This window comes from Jaculus jaculus, chromosome 2 (assembly GCF_020740685.1).
Source record: "Jaculus jaculus isolate mJacJac1 chromosome 2, mJacJac1.mat.Y.cur, whole genome shotgun sequence".
NCBI lineage: Eukaryota > Metazoa > Chordata > Mammalia > Rodentia > Dipodidae > Jaculus > Jaculus jaculus.
Genome location: NC_059103.1, coordinates 180,070,760 through 180,088,418, shown reverse-complemented (window position 1 = coordinate 180,088,418; position 17,659 = coordinate 180,070,760). Strand labels below are relative to the sequence as shown.

General features: G+C 39.7%; 1 protein-coding gene across 1 annotated transcript in view; it reads left to right on the top strand.

Annotated features, from left to right (window-relative positions):
* The window catches only part of Nudcd1 (NudC domain containing 1), a 76,765-nt gene that overhangs the window by 239 nt on the left and 58,867 nt on the right, over positions 1-17,659 (top strand). Inside the window, exon 2 of the mRNA XM_004661389.2 lies at positions 10,522-10,676. Coding sequence (XP_004661446.1) covers positions 10,522-10,676 — 155 coding nt within the window. The remainder of the gene's footprint in view (positions 1-10,521; positions 10,677-17,659) is intronic.

Sequence of the window (17,659 nt, the reverse complement as noted above, 5' to 3'; positions counted from 1 at the left end):
CCTTCTCTCGGCTGCCACCGGCCCGACCCTCTTGGGGACTCGGGCGTGCACCCCTGGGGCGTGGCCTTCCTCGGGGCGTGCACCCCAGCGGCGGCCCCTGGACCGGGACGCCCTTCCCGACCCGAGGTCGCTCCTTCCCGTCCCGGCCCCGGCCTCTGCGGAGGGGAAAGCCGGACGTTCTTCCGGGAGCATCCTTTGTAAACGTGTTGGCTGAGAAGCCACATCTCTTTGGAAAATCCCCAGCTCCTTTCCTTGTTCACTGAGCCAGTTAGACGAGAAATTCTCCTGCATTCCAGTTAGAATTTTCAAGTACCGTGGACCTGGCACCGTGAGGGCTCTGTTCCGGAGAAAAACGCTTAGAAATTTGAAAGGAAAGCTGAGGTAGCAGTGATCACGGTGCTGCTACTATTTGTCTTGCTCATCAGTCGTTGGACAGGCTACTCCAGTCTTTATACTTCAGCGTTAGAACTACCGTTTTTCTCGAGTGAGCCGGGAGATCTACGTTTTAAATTATGCGACTCTGCTGATTCTGATACACGTGGTCTTTGGATCACGTCTTTAAAGTCAGAAATATCTGTTATTAAAATCCGGAGATTAAAAGATAAACAGGCAAAGTTCATCCTTGTATAACACAGTTTACCTACTTAGGAAAAGAACTTTAAGAAGACCATTGTAAAATAATGTCGGAAGGGCAATGATAAGGATATGTACTAAATAGAGTGGCAGTTAGTTATTTTTCCTGAATCAGCCTTGTGTACCAGAGAAAGATTCCTGGAGGAGTAATACCTAAGTTTAACTCGGTTAGAGTAAAAGATGAGTTTCTTTTCCTTCCATTGATTTAATCTCCTTTTCCCCATCTGTTCAGTAAGTGATAGTGCTATGTTTAGTTAGCTAATATGTTGAAAACGAAATAAGAAAAACAAAACTTACTGTATCAAAACAAAGACCAGGCAGTGTTCACACATGTGCGGGTCAGCTAGATGGCAACTTTTTGTCCTGGCAGGACTTTTCTGTTTCCTTAGGCTCAGCTGAGCAGCTGTGCTCATCCTTGCTTGACTTCCTTGGAGGTTGTCTAGCAGTACACTGGTTTCAGGCTTTTTGTTCAGTTGATCTTGGTCTGTCATCTTTCAACAGACTAGCACAGGCTTCTTCCAGGAGGTAAGTAGCACTGTGTAAGTGACTCTGCAATATGAGCGCTTTTCAGCAAGTTTTCTCTTGTCCTAAAACTCAAACTTAAAGTCAATGTTGGAAAGGTTAATTAAAATTAGTGCACAGGCCGCTGGGCATGGTGGCTCACTCCTTTAATACCTACACGGGGGATGGGGGGAGGAGGAGGAGGAGAGAGCAGAGGTAGGAGGATTACCGAGGCCAGCCTGAGACTACATAGTGTCACTGTGGTCAGCTTGGACCACAGTGAGACCCTACCTCGAAAAACAAAACAAAACAAAACAAAAAAACAGAAATTGGGACCGTTAGTGCAGGTCTGTGTAGTTTTCCATGTTAGAGTCATCCTTGGTGTATTTTTGTGTTACTCCTATCCCATTTGTAAACCTATGCATGTAGCAAACTCCAAATTTTCGACTTCATGCTTCCATCCCAGTGCAAATCATGTATGTTGCTTACCTTAAATATGTTAGTGTCCTCACTAGTCTCTGTCTGTGCTTTGACATTCCTTTAGTGTAAGTCAGTAACTGTTGTGATGTTTTTGTTTATTTGGGTATTTTTTCCACTAGATCTGAGCTCCTTTAAAATTATGTGTTTCTCTTTTACTTACCCCCCACTCTGTCCTTAGTTCTCAAATTGAACTTGTGTAAAAGGACTTGAAGTCATTCCATTTATGAGAAAACACGAGCAAAGAGAAAGAGAGAAAGTGTATGCAGGATACCACTGCGGTCCTATACTGCTGGTGAAACAAATCTCCACAGCTTAGAGAACCGAGTCAGTGAGGTCATCTCCCCTTTACCCTTTGCATCCATCCATTACAAAATAAGATGTCATAGTTCTGCCAACCTTTAAATTTTCTTCATGAAAATGTTTCTTAAAAACTGTCATGAACTTCACCATCATTTCATAAATATAGGGATAATTTAACACTGAAAAAAAATTTTTTTTTCTCAATTCTGGAAAATGGCTCATTGTTAAAGTTGTTTGCTTGCAAGTCTACTGACCCAAGATTCCCCAGTACCTAGTAAAGCTGGGCACACAATTGCACACACGTCAGTGATCTCAACTTTCCTGTGGTTATGGAGGCAGAGCAGGAGAATCCAGAAGCTAGCAGGCTTATCCAGCAGCAAAATCTTAATTGCAGGAGAGTCCGTTTTTCAAAGCAAAGAAAGGACTGACATACCAATGCCAAGGTTGTCTTGACTGCCACACATCCATGGTGGCCCATACATGCCTGTACATACACATACACACATACAATTAAATGAAACCACAACTCCATGGGGAATACCTGTAACCCCACCGAGGAGCGTCCCCAGTGGAATGGGAGCAGGGATGAGGAAAAAGAGGGCATCAACACATGAGGTATCCATACAAAATACATTGTTAACAATAATAATAATACTAAACATTAAAAATAATCTTAGAATATGTCATGTTCTAAATCAGAAGTGCTTAAACTTTTTCTACTTGCATTCTTTTTTTCCCTGAGAAATTTTTACATGGTTTTGGGAGTGTAAGTCTAAAAAATAAGCATACATATCAAACTTACCATTAATAAGTCATACTTATTTTGAAACAGTTCCTTGATATGCATAAAATGTATTTATTAAAGACAAAAAGCAAATTTGTATATGAAGGAGATGGGGTACTTATTTATTCTGTGAAAAATTCTTGGATGGATAATTGGTACTGCAGGTCATAGACAAAGCTGAGAATACCATTTTGCATCAGTATGTAGCATACAGTGTCAAATATGCTTAATACCATTTCAGGAATTATTGAAAATTCTGTCCTAATCCCAGGCCAAAATTCATTAACTAGTTTTTTAAATGAAGCTTAAGTCAGCAACTGACAAAGCAGTTTTTAAAATTAAGCAATCTATCCCAGTACATTTCAAAGAAATATTAATATGCAACTCACATGCTGAGAAATGATGGTAGGAAAACATTCACGACCTTTTTATCTTGGTGTTTGTGAGTCTGGAACCTTGGCTGCAGGTCCTTGCTTAAGGCAGTATCTTATTGTGAGCCTCTGTGTGTGCCAAGCAGGTTGGGTTGGCCTGTGAGCTTTTGGGGAGTCACTTGTCTCCACCCCTTTTCTAGCCACAGTAGCATTGGGGTTTCAGACATGCTCCACATACAGCTTTACATATGTGCTGGGACCCAAACTAAGGGTCTTCTCACACTTTACACTTGTGCAACAAGCATCTTACCCACAGAGGCACTTTCATGCCAGGCCTGTTATGCTCAGGTAAGAGCAAAAAGCTGTTCAGTAAAACATAGCAAGTCAAGATGCAGTAGTCTCAACTCTGAACCAAGGTGTTTCATGCAGCACGCATTGGCCTTACACAGCCATATGCAAAGTGCATAGTGCTTGCATGGTTTCAAAACCAAGACTAGTGAAGGCACGCAGTAAAACAAGGGTGACCACTGAAGCACCTCGGAGTAGTTAAATGTTTGCTTTTGAATTCAGTTGTTGAATGTTCAGAAACCTTTTATGATTGCCAAATATTTGGTGACCCTGTGGGGGTCACAACTCAGTTTAAAAAGCTGGGTTTACACTGAAATTGTTAACTTTAAAACTCAGTGGGTTGCACCTTGTCCTCATTTACCTGTGTTGGTCAGTTAGGTCCTATATTTAGAATGCACATCTAGAAGTGATGTACTATCTGAAGATTTTAAATCTAAAAAATAATGAACAGATGTTAAATTTGATGAGTAACTTTTAACATCAGGCACGGAGATTGAGTTTGGAGGGTGAGTAAAATGGAGATACACTTTAGAGTCTTGCAAAACATAATTAGTTGAGATTGATGAAGAGAAGCTAATTCTTTCAGAGACTTAACTTGAAGAGATGGAATGGTATAATTGAGGGCCTCTTGATATCTTGATTTCCATTATCCTAACCAAATTTTTTGTTCATTCAGCAAACTTGTGTTAATGTTCCAGCTGTGTAAACCACTGCATTTAAGGATGAGAGGATGAAGGTGTGTTAAATAATGTGAATAAATTGTTCCAGAATCCCTTCTATTACATAACCAGTAAATGATATTTTCTTTTTTTCTCCCAAAAAGAGGAAATAAAAAAATGTTTTTATAAAATTGATTAAGCAGTTCCATTTCTGGGTATTTATTTTATATATCCCTTTTAGAATATTCGTTTAGCATGTACTTTTATGCTGTCCCCCCACCCCATTATTTTACCTGGCCAAGTCGTATACTTCTTTCATCTTGGTCTGCATGTTATTTCCTCAACAGTTCTTTCACTTTTAGTTTACTTTTATTTATTTATTTATTTATTTGATAGAGAAAAAGGGAGAGAAAGAATGGGCGCGGCAGGGCCTCCAGCCACTGAAAATGAACTCCAGATGTGTGTGCCCCCTTGTGCATCTGGCTAACATGGGTTCTGGGGAATCGAACCTGGGTCCTTTGGCTTTGCGGGCAAATACCTTAACCACAAAGCCAACCCTCCAGCCCTCCTCAGCATTTCTTTGGCGCGATATATATACATATATATTTAGTCCTAGTCCCCAGTGTTTCACAGTTATGCTCACTCGTGGTAGCCGTCACTATTTGTGTTCTCTGTATTGATGGCTGGGTCCTGCGCCCATCTCTTCAGTGCTCATTTCCAACGTGAGCACATGTCTGGTGAGTCCTAGGTTTTTCTTTTTTGTTTTTGTTTTCAAAGTACGGTCTTGCTCTAGCACAGGCTGACCTGGAATTCACTGTGTAGTCTCAGGGGGGGCCTCAAACTCATGGCAATCCTCTTACTTCTGCCTCCCGAGTGCTGTGAGGTGTGCGCCACCATGCCCATCCTAGATGATTCTTTGTCACTCACATTAAATAGCCTCATTGAGCTAATAATTGAAAATAAACTGCATATATTTAAAGTATACAGTTTAACAACTTAATTTTCATGAAGTTCTGAAGTCATCACTATGATGTTAAGGTGATAAACATAGCTATCATTCCCAAAAGTTTCCTTGTGCCCTTGTGTAAATCTCCCTCTTCTCCACATTACCCCATCCCTAGGCGACTACTGATTGGTTTCTCTCTCTATAAACTGATATGCTTTTATCATTTATATCTTTTCTTAAAATTTTTTAAAATTATTTATTTATTTATTTGAGAGCGACAGACACAGAGAGAAAGACAGAGGGAGAGAGAGAGAATGGGCGCGCCAGGGCTTCCAGCCTCTGCAAACGAACTCCAGACGCGTGCGCCCCCTTGTGCATCTGGCTAACGTGGGACCTGGGGAACCGAGCCTCGAACCGGGGTCCTTAGGCTTCACAGGCAAGCGCTTAACCGCTAACCCATCTCTCCAGCCCATTTATATCTTTTCATTCTATTTCTTTTTGCTTCTTCAAACTGACAGTCTCTACCTTTTAACGAGTCTCTACCTTTTAACGAGTGTTTACATTTAACTTGATTCTAGATTTGGTTAGATTCAGTCTTTCATTTCCTATTGGCATTCTCTATTTCATCTGGTCAGTGGTAGGATGAAATTTTCCTACCATACATTGCATTGAGATTTTTTTTAATCATCTATTTCCTGTTTGTTTATTAGCTGTAGTTCTGATTTGTCAGGGTTTTGATCCTTCTGCGGAATGTCTAGTTATTGGAAATGCTGTTTCATGGAGTTCGTTTGTCTGATTTATTTTATCTCATTGGATAATTTTGATGATAAATTTAGTCTCTATTATTCCAGCTTGGCTGCAAACAAAAATTGTTCAATATATAATTTTACATGAAAATATGGTTTCTCAAGAATTTTGGAGCTAGAAACAATTGGAAGTGGTTAATAAGGGTAGCGAGAAAATGTAAGCGTAAACTGTTTTTTAAGGAGTTTTGAGAAGTGCTGAGTGACTCTGTTAATTTTTGTTGTTAGCACAACTTAAAGGAACACAGGGTTATTTTGCTCGTGGTTTGGAAGATTTTCATCCCTCATGGCAGAGAGGGCATGGTAGAGCCACTGTGTCCTTGAAGCAGAGTAGAGCAGTGAATGGAAGGGGCTGCAAGGTATGACCCCAGTGTTGGGCTTTGTTTAACCAAGTCCCACTTGCCACACTCCACTTCCTCCCCATAGCCCATTTACAAGTTGAACCAGTCAGTGGATAAAACCATTCATTAGATCAGAGGCCTTATAGTCTGATTGTCCTTGAAATATCCTCATAGAGACCCAGAGGGGAGCTTTCCTAATCTTTGGAAGAGTTCATATTACAATGAAGTGGACAATTGAGATTAACTGTCACAGGAGGGGGTGGAGATTCTGCTCTGAGTAGAAGACAGAGAAGAGACTTCTCTGTTTTATGAATAGAGACATGAACATATTTAAATGGAGGGAGGGTAAGGGGGACCAGTGGAGAGGACATAGCTTTATGTAGGAGGAAATGGAATCATAAATACCTACTGGGCATTAGCTTTGGAAGGGAAAAGATGACTGGGAAACCTAAGCTAATGCACCATATAGCATATACTTGCATGCTATAAATGCACACTTTTCAGTAATTTTGTAGAAGTCGTATGAACCTTTGTTGCAGATGAAGCAACCAGATGAGCAGTGTGAGAAGAAGTTGGCTACTTTAACAAGCCACTTGGACAAAGCTGACCCAGAATCTCATGCTCTTTCTAATCTGTGTGGTCTTGGGCACTTGATTTTTCTAAACCCTCTCAAGGCTGAGAGAAGATAAGCTGATGAAGACTTAGGCTATTGGAATAAAGGGAAGGTGAGCCATAGAGACTCCTTATTTAAGTAGAGACTCCTTATTTAAGTAGCCCTTGTTAAGCAGTGCATGTCTACTCTTACGGAGGATGATGTGGGGACCATAGCAAGCCAGGTGGGTTATGACAGCAGAAAACTTGTTTCTCACTCTGGCTCCTCCCCATCCAGTAGCCTTACTCAGAACTCATTACACAAACTTGAATGTAGTCTTCTGCTTCTGTGCAGTTGTGTATGATAGACGAACTCAGTAAATAAAAGAAAAAAGGCTTACCTCTTTGGAGAGAAGATGAATGGTTCCAAAAGTGACCTATGTAAAGAAGTGAATGTTCTTTGCATTCTCCCTTTTGTAAAACAGTGTGCTTATATAAATATTAGATTCTGCCATATTTAAATATTTATTTTATTTGTTTATTTGAGAGCAAACAGGGAAAGAGGGAGGGAAGAGAGAATGGGCATGCCAGGGCCTCCAGCTACTGAAAATGAACTCCAGACATGTGCACCCCTTTGTGCATCTGGCTAATGTGGGTCCTGGGAAGTTGAGCCTCGAACTGGGATCCTTAGGCTTCACAGGCAAGCGCTTAACTGCTAAGCCATCTCCCCAGCCCAGATTCTGCCATATTTAATTGTTTTCATAGTGGCAGTTTTGTGTGGTTGAACATGGTAGTTATTTCAAGTGGTTGAGAAGCAGAAGCAAGCACCATTAGACAGCAGATCTGTTTTCCTCACTGGTACATGCCCAAGGCCAAGCTCAGTGCCTGGCACATAGTAGACAATCAATAGTTTGAATGAAAAATTTATGCTTTAAAAGGTTTATGAAGCATTGACAATTTTCCTATAAAGGCCTATAATTATCAGTTATATAAAAATTTTAGGTGAAAAGACTAGGGAAGACTGTCTTTGGTTGGGGCCAAAGATCTTTGTTTTTGTTTGTTTGCTTGTTTGAGACAGGGTCTCCTGTAATTTAAGCTGGCCTGGAAGTTCCTACATAGCTGACAATGACCAAGCAGTTTATGTGGTGCTTGGTATTGAACCAGGGCTCTGTACTTGATGGAAAAGCTTTCTACCAACTGAGCCACATTCCCTGACCCTGAAGTGAATGAATTCTTTAGTTATACTCATTTATTTGTATTGTGTAATTAAAACATTAAATAATAAATCAGTAAATAAATGTTACTGACTTCTCTTAAAAGTGGTCTTCATCTTTAGTGGTTTCAAAGCTCCAGGTAGAGGCCGAACTCTCCCTGGCCAGCATTCCTTCTCTTGAGAGAGGTAGGCTCAGCCCCAGATCTCAGCTGTTGCCTAGGTTGTACATGATCTGCACCCCATTTTTCATTAGAGATGCTGTGCCTCCCAGCTTTGTGCTCAAGGTGGTTAGCTATAATAAGTACAGTTACAGCTTTTCATTTTCCATTCCAGGGCAGAGAGGCAGCTACCCTAGAACTGATATGCCCCGTGCTGCCTCCTGTGTCCCAGTATAAATTATTTTGTTGAAATGTGACAACCAAACCCCGTTTCTTCATAGTCTACCAGTGTTTTTCCACATCTCCATGCTGTGGGTAGGCTGCTGTTGTGAGTCAGAAGGTTAAGAAGCCTTTGGCTTATTCAGTATTACCCAGAGCTCTTTGCCCAAATATGGAGCAACTGTATTTGGTTTATGTGGTGGTTTGATTCAGGTGTCGCCCATAAACTTAGGTGTTCTGAATGCTAGGTTCACAGCTGATGGAGATTTGGGAATTAATGCCTCCTGGAGGGAGTGTAGTTTATTATTGTCTAACTTTATTGCTGTGGACTAATTCTAACATTCACATTTTCTGCATTATCGAGTTTCATCCACACAGTGGTGCTAGAAAACCAACAGTTGGTCATTGTTCCTGTCCTATTCAGTGGTGAATATATTTCTAATCATCCCCTAGAAAGGGGCATTCTTTCAGCTAAACACTAAGTTTCCTCAACCTGTAAATTCTCTCATAAAGTTAGGATTTAACCTGTGAAGTGTTACCTGACTTTAGTCATCTCTGGGTAGTAGCCTAGTAGTTAACTCTTGCTGCTTAAAACCAATGAATTCTTATTGCAATGAGTTTGAGAAGAAAGAAAAAAATGAAAGAAAGACTCCTTATGATCTATTCCTGCCCTGTCCCCAGCTTCATTCATCTGCAGTACAGCTCTTCTGCTGCGCATGGTGGTATATTTTTCTTAAATTACTTCAGTGTGTATCTTGGCTTCATCCTAAGGATACTTTCATTAATCTCAAGTAAGTTCTCATTGTATATCTTATGGTACCCAGTGATTTTTCTATTCTTTCTTTCTTTTTTTGAGGTAGTGTCTTGTTCTAATCCAGGCTGACCTGGAATTTACTATGTAGTTTCTCACAGCAATCCTCTTACCTCTGCCTCCTGAGTGTTGGGCTCTGCCCTGCCTGGCTGCTGCTACTTTTCTTCCTTCCTTCCTTCCTTTTCTCTCTCTCTCTTTTTTTTTTTTTTTTTTTTTTTTGAGGTAGCATCTTGCTCTAGCCTAGGCTGACTTGGATTTCACTATGTAGTCTCAGGCTGGCCTCAAAGTCACGGTGATCCTCCTTCCTCAGCCTCCTGAGTGCTAGGATTAAAGGCATGTGCTACCATGTCCAGCCCTCAGTGATTTTTCTATCACCGTTTAATCATACAAAATTCATCACACAAAATTTATGTGATTATTTGACAACTGTCTGTTTCCTTACTGGGTCTTAAGCTCTTAGAAAGTGGACTGTACTTCTTGTTGTGTTATTAGAATCTGTTAAAATAATTTGCTAAACAAATGTGCCTACCAGACTCAAGGCAGGTATTAGAAATAGGGAAAGTATTGTGGAAAAAGAAGAAAATAGTTACAATAAGAATACAGAAAACTGAATTTTATAATAAGGCAATAAGTAAGCCTGGTGTAGTCCACTTAGTATTTCCTGTTGGGGCAGAAGTTAGTTAATTTTGGGTCACGAGCAGCCCTGAGCTGTACGAGTTCTTAACTGTCTGGAAATGCTGGAGTGCAAGAGACAAACCACATATGGCAGATTAAAGTTAGAGAAAGTCCTGTTCTAAGTATGTATGACACTGTTCTCTATCATTGGAAAAACATAATATGGTGCTGGAGAAGTTACTGTTTGTATTTATGTATATTGTAATAAGTGAATAATGATATAATAATGTAATAATAGGATTCTTACTTATGCATGAAATACATGAATGATTATAATGGAGGTGGGAACATTATAAAAAGCACAAAAACATTTTATAAATTGGGCTTACTTACCCAGAAGACAGGGAGTACTTTCATTTTTTGAATTTTTTTCTTTTGACTCAATGTCAGAAGTGCTTAAAAAAAAAACAGACTTGAGGCATGAAAGCCTAATCTGTTATGGCCTGTGCATTCTGGGAGTTGTATATGAGTGTAGCCATGCCATTTTACACCTCTTTCCTTTGTATACACACTGAGTCTCACAGGTACCAAGAAATTAGTTTTGAGTGAATCATACAGTGAATTGTCCTGAAGGGCTTTGTGATTGGCAGGGCATGATTTCTTTGCCCTGGAGGCATTCTGTAAAAAAGAATGATCTGAGGTGGAGTTGTTGATGTTGTGTTTGTTCATTTATTTATTTGTATCTCAGCTGTTGCAGAAGTGAAACTTCGAGATGATCAGTATACGCTGGAACATATGCATGCCTTTGGGATGTATAATTACCTACACTGTGATCCATGGTGTCAGGACAGTGTCTACTTCATTGACAGCCTTGGAAGAATCATGAACTTATCGGTGATGCTGGTAAGAAAACATGGATGTTATAAAATGGAAGGATTAATGCTTTCTTTCCCTTAATCTAATGTGCAGACACTTGATGTATACACGCTTTAGTGTGCTTGCCCCTGGGCTGTGTAAGACCTCGTTCTAGTTAATTCAAATTCAGGCTTTTTAAAAAATATTTTTCAAAATATTTTATTTTGAGAGGGAGGCACACAGAGAGTAGGCTTGCCAGGGCCTTCAGCCATTGCAAATGAACTTGAAATGCATGTGCCTCCTTATTCATCTGGCTTATGTGGGTACTGGGGAATTGAACCTGGGTCCTTAGACTTTGTGGGGAAGCATCTTAACTGCTAAGCCATCCCTCCAACCCTCAAGTTCAGGGTTTGTTTTTTTTTTAGGTAGGTCTCCCTCTACCATAGGCTGACCTGGAATTCACTATGTAGTCTCAGGGTAGCCTTGAACTTTTGGTGATCCTCCTACCTCTGCCTCTCAAGTGCTGGGGTTAAAGGTGTGCGCCACCGTGCTCAGCTCAAGTTCAATTTTTATCCTTGTTCTTGTTATTTATAATTCCTTGGGCCCATCCATTCCCACCTTGGACAATCCTGCTAGTGAAATTTAAATATTAATATTGATCTGACTGTTGTAGGTAACTTTTCCTAGAAAAGATGTTATCCTTAACTATAATAATGGATTTATCTTTTATTCCCTCTTAGCTAATGTTTACCTTATATATTTTATCTATACTAATGTTTTAGGAATAACCCCATGAATTGATTCTTTTACATTATGGAGTAGCTTTCTTCTTTTGTAGGCTCTGGAAATAATTTTTGCCTTGAAACCTTCTCTGTGTGACATTAATATATTATTACTGACTTAAATTAGTACTCATCATTTTCTTTGAATTTATCAGTCTTATTTTTAAGTGCATCTCTTAACAGAGCCTGTAGTTGAGTGTTGTGTTTATCCAGTATGACAGTCTTTTAATTGGATGGGCAATTTTAATTGCTTAACTTGATTTCTGATATTGTTGGGTTTTATGCTGCCATCTTTTAATGCTGTTACTACTTTCAGTTTGTGCTGTCTGTTCTTTGTCTGTTAGTGTCTCTGCTCTTACCTTTTGGCAGGGGTTGTGTGGAGGCGGTATTAATCAACATTTTTTTTTTTTTTTACTTTTTTTCTGATCTTTTTTTCATTTATTATTGTTTCATTTTTTCATTCTGATAATTTTTTTTTCATTTATTTATTTGCAAACAGAGAGAGAAAGAATGGGCATACCAGAGCCTCAAGCCACTGCAAATGAATCTCTGACTCATGTGCTCCCCTGTGCATCTGGCTTTATGTGGGTACTGGGGAATTGAACCCAGGTCATTAGACTTTGCAGGCAAACACTTTAACCACTGAGCCTTCTCTACAACCCCTACTAATTTTTTTTCTTAAAATTCCAGAAAAAAAAAACTATGTTCTATTTTTGTACCAAACCCGATGGTATTATCATTTATAGTGGACAGTGTTGAGATTATAGCACTCATCTTTAATAAGTACCTCTAATGAATGATTCTACTTACAACTACTCAAAATATTTCTGTCTCATGCTGTATTCCTTCGCATGTTATAATTGCCTTATGTTAACGTGTTTGTTTAAGCAACCAGTAGTCTGTTAATAGCTGTCCATTTGCTCTCTGCTCTTACTGTCACCCTATATATTGCACCTATAGGGCTGTCTGTCTAATTTACTTTCTCATTTTATCAATTATTGTTTAATTTCGTGTAGTATTTCCTTTACATTGGGCATAGATTTTAGATATGTAACGTTAGAAGAAGAAAGGTGTTCCTGTGATTTAAAAAATATATGTTTGAAAAATACAAAAGTATTTGGTGAAATCTCCCTGACCTGACTTCTCCTGTACTTATTTGTCCTGCAGCTTTCGGTATCAGCTAGAGGCGATGTGTGTACTCGCTACTGCTGCTGCTGCATTGCAGCGTTTTGATCCTGCCATTTCTGCAGTACCTAAAGCTCTCTCCTCCATCTTCTCTTCTCTTCTCTTATCACTGGCCTCAAACTCACATCTATTCTTCTACCTCTGCCTCCTGAGTGCTGGGGTTAAAGGCGTGTGCCACCACACCTGGCAGTATAATAAACCCTTTTCTAATCAAATATTGTTAAAAAGTTATTTTTGCAATGTCATTGCATGAATTTTTCATTATAATTTCTGACACTACATTTCCTGTTCCTACTGCTCTTTTCTCATGTGATTACGTCCATGTGTAAAGTACTCTTGGGTGTCAGGCTATCTCCCAGTCATTACTTAGGTCTCGGTACCTCATTTTTTCTTCTTTTTTTTTTTTTAATGCTTGAAAATGCAGAGTTCTTACCTGAGTGGCTTTCTTGTTTCATTTAACAGACAGTAATTCTACATGATATCCTATGTACTCTAAAGATAAAGATATTTTCCTCTTAAGGAAAGGACATTTTTTTAAGAATTCACACTGGCAGAATCCACCCAGCAACATTCATCCATGGGAACCCCATCCCTTCCTCATGAAGGCCATTGGCTTGATTACTGAGACTCCTGCTGCAAACCCATATCTTTATAATAATAATTTTTCTTCAATACTCACTGTGGCAGTCAGATATCTGCCACACAGATTCCCTTGGTACCTCATTTCTTTATTGTCTCTTTGTCCTCCCTCTGGTGCCTAAATGATTCCTGTCCCTGACTCGTCAGCTCTATGTGAGCTGCATGCTTAAATCTAAGCCTGAAGCCTGTGATTTTTTTGCACAGGGTCAGGTGTTTTAGACTTTGTGGGCCAGTCTTCTGTCCCACCTACTCCCTCTTTGCTGTGAGTAGAGATACAGCAATAACTATGTATAAATAGTTGAGTGTGGCTGCCTAATAAAACTTTATTTATATAAAAGCAGTCATTGGGCCAGAATCAGCAATAGACTGTGGGTTACTGACCTGAGGTGTAAGCCATGGGTCTTCTTTAATACATGTCTTCCATGAATCAGTAGACATTATTACATTCATTACAACTAAATTGAAAGAATAAAAAGGGGAAAATAGATCTCATTTGAATTTAGTGAGAAAGAATCATTTAAACAGTTTTGATAATAAATCATTTACAAAGGAAAACTTGAACACTAGGTGTTTGAGGATAAGAATGATGAAGGAAGTTAATACTGTGTGTGTGTGTGTATACATATATACATACATACATACGTACGTACGTACATACATTTACATATACCCTCATATATTTTTATGTATGTGTGTACGTATGTATATGTATGTATGTATATATGTATGTATGTGTATGTGTATATATATATATATCCTATTAGAGATAAGTACCAAATTGCTTCATCTGGAATGATTTTCTTCACAGTAATGTGGGTATGTATTCATATAGGGGGAATAAGATTGAACAAGACCTAAATTATGGAGCTTGGTGAGGGATAGAGAGGAGCTCATTATGTTTTTCTGTTTACTTGTTATTTTGTAGGCTGAATGAAAAAAATGCTATATATTTGAAAATTTTCACATTAGAAAAGTAAAACTTTAAGAAAGTATCTCAGTCTCCTTCCTATGTGGACTTCTCACTTCTCAGAGAATGATGTCATCCTGCTTGTCATAGTAGGACCACACTTGCAGTGTACCCTGATAGTGTACATTTTTTTACATAGACATGTATGAAATTGTCAAAAAATAAATGTTAAAAAACCAAAAATAAAGCCGTATATGGTGGTGCATGCCTTTAGTCCCAGCACTCGGGAGGCAGAGGTAGGAGGATTGCTGAGTTCAAGGCCACCCTGAGATTACATAGTGAATTTCAGGTTAGGCTGGGCTAGAGTGAGACCTACCTCGAAAAACCAAAATAAATAAATAAATAAATAAATACACACACACACACACACACACACACACACACACATAAAGATATAAAAACTGATTTTCCCATCACATTGGGACAGGCGGGTATACGTACAGCATGAGAGGCACTTTTGACAACCCAAAGCAGGCGTCACCATTCGCAGTGGTTCTGTGCTGGACTGAAGAGGTGCCATGGCCAGGACCACATAGAGAGCCAAAAGCTTGGTTTCTATCAGTTGTCTCATTGGTATTCAGAATTTAGGATGCCAGTTTTATCATTTCTTACAAAAAATGTGTTGGAGTGAATATTTTTTTTAATTTTTTTTTGGTTCTTTTTTATTTATTTATTTGAGAGTGATAGAGAAAGAGAGAGAGAGAGAGAATGGATGCGCCAGGGCTTCCAGCCACTGCAAACGAACTCCAGACGCATGCGCACCCTTGTGCATCTGGGGAATTGAGCCTTGAACTGGGGTCCTTAGGCTTCACAGGCAAGTGCTTAACCGCTAAGCCATCTCTCCAGCCCTGGAGTGAATATTTTTAAAAAATATTTATTTATTTATGAGAGAGAAAGAAACAGATAGAGAGAAAGAGAGAATGGGCATGCCAGGGCCTCTAGCCACTGCATGCGAACTCCAGACATGTGTACCCCCTTATGCATCTAGCTTACATGGGTCCTGGGGAATCAAACCCAGGTTCTTAGGCTTTGCAGGCAAATGCTGTAACCGCTAAGCTATTTTCCCAGTGCCCTGGGATGAATTTTTTTTTCTTTTTTCTTTTTTTTTGGTTTTCTAAGGTAGGGTCTCACTCTAGCTCAGGCTGACCTGGAATTCACTAAGTAGTCTCAGGGTGGCCTCAAACTCTCGGCAATACTCCTACCTCTGCCTTTTCAGTGCTGGGATTAAAGGCGTGCGCCACCACGCCCAGCGGGGATGAATATTTAATTGTAGAATTTAAATAAACATAAAAGGCGAGTTTGTGATTTTCTATTGGTTGCTGTAATTGTTAAAATTATTTGACATAGAATCCCAGGAAAGACGAATATGTTTATTATTCCACTTCCTGACCCAATTTCTCTTTTCCCTGGGAAACTTGGAGCAAGTCATTGTAGTTCTTTGTGTAGTTTCTCGTTGCCTCTGTTGACTTACTGAAGACACAATATAGTGTATTGTAGTAGTCAGTTTCACATTGCTAGGATGTATATCCAAAAAGACGTTGTTGATGGGAGGATGGGATTTATTTCAAGCTTACAGATCCTAGGGGTAAGTTCCAAAAGGGGTAAGTGGCAAAAGAAGCTGCTTCCATAACCCAAGCAGAGAGAAATAGCCAAACAGCCAGCAAAATAAATAAACAGATAAAAGCAGCAAGCACAAACCTGCATCAAGGTGGACCCCTGCCAGAGCTCAGACCTCTGTATACCTTTATGGGTTGGAATTCAGATCCGATCCAAGCACAGCTTTGGGCTGGACCCCAGTGGCACCTCCTTCAGCCAGGTGATTGAAGATCCTGAGTCTACGGGGGACATTCATTCAAACTACCACATGTACACTTTGTATTTGTTTGTCTGTGTATTATCCTGGGGGCTAAACCCATAACTTATCCACTGAGTTAGTTGCCCCTGTTATTTTGTTTTGCTTTTAAATTTTGAGTCATGCTTGTCCTAGTTTCTGAGGTTGGCCTCAAACTCACAATCCCCTCTTGCCACAGCCTCCCTCCTAGCTGGATATCACAGGCATGGGCCAATGTGCCCAGGCACATGTACACTTATGAACATGAGTAGTTTGCATAAATAAGCCATCTGCACAATTCTCTGTCATGTAGATTCTGTTACCCATTCATGATCATTCATGTCCACACTTTGAGTATATAATACCTTATGTCCTCTAATTTTTTAAATATTTTTAATTTTTTTATGAAAGACAGGAAATTGTCAGGGCCTCTAGCCACTGCAGTTGGAACTCCAACAAGTGCATGACCTTGCACACGTATCACCTTGTGTCTGGCTTATGTAGGATCGGGGAGTTGAACCTGGGTCCTTCAGCCCTGTCTTCTAATTTTAAGAATTTTTATATTTTATAGGTTCTGTGATTAAAAGCATGCTCCTCCATGCCCAGCTCCAGTTCTTTTTTTGTAAGATCCTTTTACCAAAAACCCTGTGTCTAGTTAAACCTAATGTCTATGGTAATGTATTATAGCTTCATAATATATGCTTATATTTTTGAAGAGCCATGATTCTGGTTCTTTTAATTTATTTTCTGCTTTGTTAACTCGGCTTCTTTATTTGACTTGGAAATGCTGTTACACCTCAGAATTACTTAGAGTAATTAATAAAAAAAAAAAAAAAGTAATTTCAGTCTTATATTCCCAAAGATTCTAAATCAGTTATTTCCTGCTTGATTGTGGTCTGGAAATCTAAACTTGAATCACGCACCTTCGTCTGCTTCACCGATGACGGAGACCTGGGAGGCCCTGGGGTATAGAATGCCAGAATGCTGCTCTTCTTAGCAATAAAAAAAACTCAACCTACTCTTTGAACTTGTGTGTTGGAAGCAAGTGGTGAGTGCTGACTCCCAATTAGACCCTGGATTTGTTTGTTTGTTTTGCTTTTCAAGGTAGGGTTTCACTCTAGCCCAGGCTGATCTGGAATTCACTCTTTAATCTCAGGGTGGCCTTGAACTCAAGGCTATCCTACCTCTGCCTTGTGAGTGCTAGGATTAAAGGCATGTGCCACCACGCCCAGCACGACCCTGGCTTTTTATATAACAGAAAACAGACTATTCTAATATCTGTCTTGTCTGTGTTAGTTACTTTTCTTGTTGCTCTAACAAAGGGGAGGAAAATTCATTTTGGGTCACTTAATGTGGACCACCTTTAATCCCAGCACTTGGGAGGCAGAGGTAGGAGAATCACTGTGAGTTCAAGGTGAGCCTGGACTATAGAGTGTCTTCTTGGTCAGTCTGGGCTAGAGTAAGATCTTACATTGGAAAAAAATAAAAATAAAATACCATTTTGGATCAAGGTTTTAGGAGTGTCAGCCCATTGTGGTGGGGAAGCATTGCAGGGCAGAGAAGTTCACATCCGTCAGCAGGAAGTGGAGGAGAAAGGGGTCAAGGAAGGGTGCAGCTTCCAAAGACG